This window comes from Oncorhynchus mykiss, chromosome 21 (genome assembly GCF_057628025.1).
Source record: "Oncorhynchus mykiss isolate SJ-2025 chromosome 21, ASM5762802v1, whole genome shotgun sequence".
Classification (NCBI taxonomy): domain Eukaryota; kingdom Metazoa; phylum Chordata; class Actinopteri; order Salmoniformes; family Salmonidae; genus Oncorhynchus; species Oncorhynchus mykiss.
Genome location: NC_143042.1, coordinates 29,797,023 through 29,804,461, shown reverse-complemented (window position 1 = coordinate 29,804,461; position 7,439 = coordinate 29,797,023). Strand labels below are relative to the sequence as shown.

Genomic DNA, 7,439 nt, shown 5'->3' with positions numbered 1-7,439 from the left:
CTTCACGGTATCTGGTTTACAACAAACATGCTAACAATTGTTGGCAAATGCTTGTTATAGATAACACTTGATTATGCTATTGTCAATGGCACATCTAGCCTGTATAATTATTATTTATTATTGTATTATTATTATTATTTATTGATTTGCATTTAATAATCTATTTGACTGTATTAAATATGACCTCAGAGAATATGATAACATGACAACTTTTCTTCAAGGAAACTGTAAACCCGTACTTATATGTACCCCTAGTACCAATATAGCTGTTGATTCACATTCTTAATGTAAGAGAAGCTACATAGCGACACCTTGTGAGAATGGTAGGCTTCTTCTTCTGTGGTCATGAGGAGAATCTCAATTGCATTTTCTTGACTCCGCACATCCTCTCTCCTTGCCTACTTCTCAAAACCCATTGGGGAATTAAGACTTTCTCATTCAATGGGATTTGAGGAGGAGGGAGAGAGGACTCGAGGAGTCAAGGAAATGCAACTGAGCTTCTCCCATGGTCTGGTGGTCCCTGCATAGGAGTCTTCTTTGGTCTGTTTAGTGTTTCTTTCTTTCTTTTTCTTTCATTTTCTTTCTTTCTTAAGATAGGAGAGGAGTAGAAGAAAAAGGGAGGTAGCGAGAGACCGTGTGTGTGTCCAAGCATGCACGAGGCCTGGTTCATGTCTGTGTCCATGGATGTATCAGCTTTTTCTTTCTCCTTCATTCATCTCATTTGATCTCTTTCCTCTTCTACATCCTTTTCTCATGCTCTTCTACCTCCTTTTCTCTTGCTCCACTCCACTCCACTCCACGCCTGCCCACATTTGAGAAAATATAAATATTTATCCACCTTGCCTCCCATAAAGGGCCAAACTTGTCCAGGTAGGATGCTTTCTTTTATCCCTCTTTTTATTTATTTGTCTCTCTCTTTAGCCAAGAAGAGCAAAATTGGGTTGAACTCTGGAATGCACACCCTGCTACTCTAATGGTGATTCTTCTCGGTCATGCCCCCCACACACAGAAAACTGTCTGGCTCTTTCTTTCTCTCCTGCTATCCTTCACTTTTACAACAGTGATACTCTTCACCCAGAGCTTACAGCTCAAATCCTTTAAGATAATTTTGTTGGTTGTCTAAATGGTCCACCTGGCAGCTCATATGTTACCCTCCATTTGCTGTATGCACTGTTTACCTAACTATTGCACACGCACACACACTCACACAGTTTCTCATTCCCTCTTTCTCCTGCTATTCTTCATTTCAGCTCTGTTTACCTAACTGTTACACACGCACACACACTCACACCGTTTCTCATTCCCTCTTTCTCCTGCTATTCTTCATTTCAGCTCTGTTTACCTAACTGTTACTCCAAAGTGAATGAAATGTTACACTAAATTAAACATAAACAAAGCTTCACCTAACAGGACATAAAATAAATCACAACCCATGAACACACACAGACACTACACAAATCCCAAACTCATAAACACACGGTAGTTTAAAATAGTATTATTAATTATGGTACTCGTCTCACTTGTTTTTTACTAAAATATGTTTGCAATAAATCGAATAAAAAATACATATCAGAAAATACACAGCAGTATAAGTCTAGCATTAGGAGTGAATCCTAACCTCCACCTAAGAGTATAATTTTCACTTAAATTTCCCATTGTCATCAATGCATGACTAAGTGGATATTTTTTTACTTGTGGAAGTTTAGATTACTTGTGTGGAAGCTAGGGACCCCTTATTTGGTCCCAACCCATCGTTTCCAGTAGTGCACTATGTAGGGAATACAGTAAACAAAAATGTAAAAAATAAATGAATACATACACACATACAGTGCATTCCGAAAGACTCCTTGACTTTTTCCACATTGTTACAGTGCAGCCTTATTCTAAAATGGATTCAATTGTTTTTCCCCCTCAATCTACCCAAAATACCTCAAAATGACAAAGCAAAAAACTGTTTTTATACATTTTTGCAATAAATAAATAAATAAATGAAATATCACATTTACATAAGTATTCAGACCCTTTACTCAATACATAGTTGAAGCAACTTTGGCAGCAATTACACCCTCGAGTCTTCTTGGGTATGACGCTACAAGCTTGGCACACTTGTATTTGGGGAGTTCCTCCCATTCTTCTCTAAAAAATCATCTCAAGCTCTGTCAGGTTGGATGGGGAGCATCGCTGCACAGCTATTGAACATCTCTCCAGAGATGTTTGATTGGATTCAAGTCCGGGCTTTGGCGGAGATCTGTCCCTAAGCCACTGCTCCGTTGTCTTGGCTGTGTGCTTACGGTCATTGTCCTTTTGGAAGGTGAACCATCGCCCCAGTCTGAGGTACTGAGTGCTCTGGAGCAGGTTTTCATCAAGGATCTCTCTGTAATTTGCATTGTTCATATTTCCCTCAATCCTGACTAGTTTCCCATTCCCTCCTGCAAAAAACATCCCCACAGCATGATGCATGACCAGGGATGACGCCTGGTTTCCTCCAGAAATCACGCTTGGCATTCAGCACAAAGAGTTCAATCTTGGTTTCATCAGACCAGAGAATCTTGTTTCTCATGGTCTGAGAGTCTTTAGGTGCCCTTTGGTAAACTCCAAGTGGGCTGTCATGTGCCTTTCACTGAGGAGAAGCTTCTGTCTGATTGGTGGAGTGCTGCAGGGATGGAGTTCCTTTCCACAGAGGAACTAGAGGTCTGTCAGAGTGACCAATGGGATATTGGTCACCTCCCTGACCAAGGCCCTTCTCCCCCAGAACCTCAGTTTGGCCCTAGGAAGAGTCTTGTTGGTTTCAAACTTCTTCCATTTAATAATGATGGAGGCCACTGTGTTCTTGGGAACCTTCAATGCTGCAGACATTTTTTCGTACCCTTCCCCAGATCTGTGCCTCGACACAATCCTGTCTCGGAGCTCTACGGACCATTCCTTCAACCTCATGGCTTGGTTTTTGCTCTGACATGCAATGTCAACTATGGGACCTTATATAGACAGGAGTGTGCCTTTCCAAATCATGTCCATTCAATTGAATTTACCACAGGTGAACTCCAATCAAGTTGTAGAATCATCTCAAGGATAATCAATGGAAACAAGATGCACTTGAGCTCAACTTCGAGTCTCATAGCAAAGGGTCTGAATACTTACATAAATAACATATTTCTGTTTTTAATTTTGATAAATGTCATTATGGGGTATTGTGTGTAGATTGCTGAGGATTTTTCTTATTTAATCCATTTTAGAATAAGGCTGTAACGTAACAAAAAGTGGAAAAAGTCAAGGGGTCTGAATATATTCCGAAGGCACTGTGTGTATCTGTGTGAGCACACGGTTTGCTATACTTGTGAGTACCAGAAGTCCTCACAAGAAAAGTAAACCAACTAGAATTCAAGGAAGTGAGGATCTTTTGCCAGTCCTCATTTGTAAAAAGGCTATTTTAGGATTAGGGGTTAGGATTAGGGGTTAAGGTTAGGTTAAAAAAAAAATAGAATAAAAAGATATGGTCTGCATGCATGTTTTTGGTCAAACAGCCAATAATATATATATATATATATATATATATATATATATATATATATATATATATATAGAAGAGAAGTTATGTCATTTATATATGTACACGTCATATTATATATATACGTCATATGGCAAAGTTCATCCTAATACAATACGTGCCCCAAAACATTCCCCCAAAATGTAATAAAAACAAAGTATTTTTTATTGAGACGTATAGTATTAGGATGAACTTTGCCATATGACGTATATATATATATATATGTATATATATATATATATATATATATATATATATATATATATATATATATATAAATGACATAGCTTCTCATTACATATTTACACTACAATGATGGATTCCAGTTATAACACATGACTATCACTTCTATACACAACATTTAATACACACAATAATGATGAATGCATAGACACACAAGACATGGTGTGGTAATTTTAGGGCTACGAGGTGAAATTTCCTAGGATCAGCTTCTCCTCCCCCTATTTTAACCTTAACCATTAGTGGGGAAAAATGCAAAACCGACCCAGGATCAGTGTCTAGGGGAAACTTCACCCTACACCAATATACACAATCGAAGGCGTGGTGTGGTAGTGTAGTGTTAAGGAGTGATGTGATGCCGTTATGGAGTATAGGGTTTTCCAGGCCCCAAATCTGTTTGCGCTCTTGGCAAACTCCATCGCCGTCATTGTCAAGCCAAACATGTCCAGCCATAACCGTTAAGGAGTTAGCATGATAGCACATGATAGCACATGATAGCACAAACAGACTGGCACTCAGGCTAGTATAGTGTTATATGAGAGTGGAGAGAAGCAGCTGTCTCTCTCCATTTCTGGACATATTACTGTAATAGGATTATATGCAATCATAGAATTGGATAGAGGGCTTTTCTTTGCAATAATGTTTGATGTGATAGCATGGGCAGCTTTTTGGCATATGCACTTCTATCCATTTCTATGTATTCAATGCACTCGCCAACAGTTTGATGAAAATGCTCTCGTCTAGCACCCCAAATCCTCCCTGTCAGTATTGCTCAACAGAGATATAAATAATAAATAAATACTTTCTCCAGTCTTGTTCAGTAACACACACTAAACAACAGCGTATTCTTTGGCCTCGTTTTGTTGTGCATGGAGTATGCGATTGTGAGGTTACAGTTGGTAAGTGAACGATAGTTGTTACTCTTGGGTGTAACAGTGTGTCTAACACCAAAGAGTAGGTGTGTATTTCTTAACGGACAAATACTGCCAAGTGCAGCCTTAATGCATTCTCTTGTGGGGTTTTAATGGCCACCTCTGTTTAACACAGTGTAGATGTTGGTGTCAGGAAAAGTACTGGAGTGTTTTAGGAAGTAGTGCCCATGTCCCATCCCCAACTCTAACCCCATCCCTATTTACCCAACTCTAGGGCCTCCATGTGTGGGTTGGCTGTCTCCCTACAGTTCCCATACTTCATGGACATCCCTCAGCTCTACCCCTAACCCTAAACTCTACCATAGCTCTCCAGGCTCTCCTTAGGTTGGGTTGGTTCTCTCTCAATAGTGTCCATACCCCACCCCCCATGCTAATGTACTCCACTCTAGGGTCTCCTTGTGTAGGTTGCCTGTCTCCCCATAGTGCCCATACCCCATAGACATTCCATGGCTCTCCCCATCCCTAACCCCATTCCTAAGCCCATCTGCCCCACTCTAGGGTCTCCCTGGGCAGGGTGGTTTTCACTCAATAATGAATTAACCCCACATACATCCCCCAGCCCATCCCTAACACCATCAACTCGTTTCTAAAGTTTCCTTAAAGGAGAAATTTGCTTTTTTACAATATAATATTATTTTGATGTAAATGGCATGTCACAGAAGAGTCAATACACTTTTATTGCAATTTCACTTGATTTTGAGAAACTTTCCCCAACCAGAAATTCATTTCCACACAAAATGGAATATAACGTTGTGGATAAAGTTCGAAATTACACAATTTCACATGTACAACATCTAAAGACCTGCATCACTAAACTCGGTGTTTCCATTTCTAAAAGGACGTATTTGGAACATTTGTTCATGTTAGTTCAGAGACCCTGTTTTTTCAGAGCCCCCGTACTGCACAACAACAATGAGGAAGTGAATCACTGGTTGGGGTAAGTTTCTCAAAAACAAGTGAAATCGCAAAAAAAGTGTTAGGAATAGAGAGTTGTTTTTTAAAAAAGAAGCAAAATTCACCTTTAAGTTAGTGTTAGTTCTCTCAATAGTGTCCATACCCCATCAACATGGACATCCCCAACACAGACTTTCCCTTAAGGTTCTTAACTGCTCTAACTGTCCTTGTTCACTTTCTCTCAATAGTGTCGATACCCCATCCATCTGCCCAGCTTTCAGGTCTCTTGGTTGGGGTTTAGTAGTGCCCATATCCCATGGACATCCCTAATCCCATCCCTAGGCTCTCCCGTAGCCCTCTTAGCTGCTCTTCTCCCAGCCTGATCTTGTCCTCCAGCTGCCTCTGTTCTACCAGCAATGCTGCCTTCATCTTGACGTAATGACTGTAGTCACGGTGCTGTGGATCAAGAAGATAAAGATTACTTTACTGCCCAATTGTACACATGGTCCAAGGTGCATTTTACTTCTGCTTTATCCCAAACCTTCAGAAAGACAAACACACCACACACAGAGGTTGGAAGTTGGAATGGTTGGAGCAGTGCGAAGACAGTGTGTGTGTGTGTACCTGTTCTTGGGAGAGGCATCGTCTTAGCACCCTTCCCACAACCTGCTCCCGTCGGTCTACATGTTCTTTGAGGTCCTGGGCCTCTGACAGCTGCACCAGGAGCTGACGCTTCTTCTCCAGGAGGGGGAGCTGTGGAGGGAGGGAGGGTTGAGAGCGAGAACAGAGTTTGTTTTAAGGTTGTACTTTTTCTTATTATTTCTTTCCTCACCCTCTCATAGTGTCCAGTCTCGGCCTCCAGGTTGTCCAGTGAGCTCTCAACCCTAAGTAGCCGTCCGGAGAGAGACAGAAGCAGACTGACCACCTTATCCATATCCCCGATAAACATCCTGAACTTATCCACCTCATTGGGCTTACAGAACGCTAGCACCAGGCTTTCAACCTAGAGGGGAGAGGAGGGGGAGAGTTAGATCTTATGGCCTTGGTCTGGGAGGTGACCAGGAACCCGATTGTCACTCTGACAGAGCTCCAGGGTTCCTCTGGTGCGATGGGAGAACCTTCCGGAGGACAACCATCTCTGCAGCACTCTATGGTAGTGTCCAGACAGAAGCCACTCCTCAGTAAAAGGCACATCACAGCCCACTTGTAGTTACCTAAAGGTTACCTAAAGAACTCTCAGACCATGAGAAACAAGAAACAAGATTCTCTGGTCTGATGAAACCAAGACTGAACTCCTTGGCCTGAATGCTAAGTGTCATGTTTGGAGGAAACCTGAAACCAACCCTACGGTGAAGTATTATGGTGGCAGCATCATGTTGTGGGGATCTTTAGGCATCAGGGACTGGAGGAGGAGAGGAGAGGCAGGAGAGGCTTCTGGGCAAGTCTCTGAATGTATTGAGTGGCCCAGCCAGAGCCCGGACTTGAACCCGTTCGAACATCTCTGGAGAAACCTGAAAATAGCTGTGCAGGGATGCACCCCATCCAACCTGACAGAGCCTGAGAGGATCTGCAGAGAAGAATGGGAGAAACTCCACAAATATAGGTGTGCCAAGCTTGTAGCGTCATCCCCAAGAGTCGAGGCTGTAATCGCTGCCAAATGTGCTTCAACAAGGTACTGCGTAAAGGGTCTGAATACTTATGTAAATGTGATATTTTAGTATTTTATTTTGAATAAATTAGCAAAAATATATATACAAAAAAACAGTTTTTGCTTTGTCATTATGGGGTAATGTGAATATTGATGAGCGAAAAAAACAATTTAATTCAAA

The 7,439-nt window shown here is 41.4% G+C and overlaps 1 protein-coding gene across 3 annotated transcripts in view; it reads right to left on the bottom strand.

Moving 5' to 3' along the window:
* Positions 1 to 1,479: 1,479 nt before the first annotated feature.
* Positions 1,480 to 7,439, bottom strand: part of LOC110500825 (protein Shroom4) — a 79,254-nt gene continuing 73,294 nt past the window's right edge. For all 3 annotated transcript variants that reach the window (XM_090214368.1, XM_090214369.1, XM_090214370.1), the window contains 3 exons: positions 6,443 to 6,613; positions 6,235 to 6,363; positions 1,480 to 6,066 (listed from right to left, as the gene is read on the bottom strand). In XM_090214368.1, coding sequence (XP_090070494.1) covers positions 5,908 to 6,066; positions 6,235 to 6,363; positions 6,443 to 6,613 — 459 coding nt within the window. In that variant the 3' untranslated portion in view covers positions 1,480 to 5,907. The remainder of the gene's footprint in view (positions 6,067 to 6,234; positions 6,364 to 6,442; positions 6,614 to 7,439) is intronic.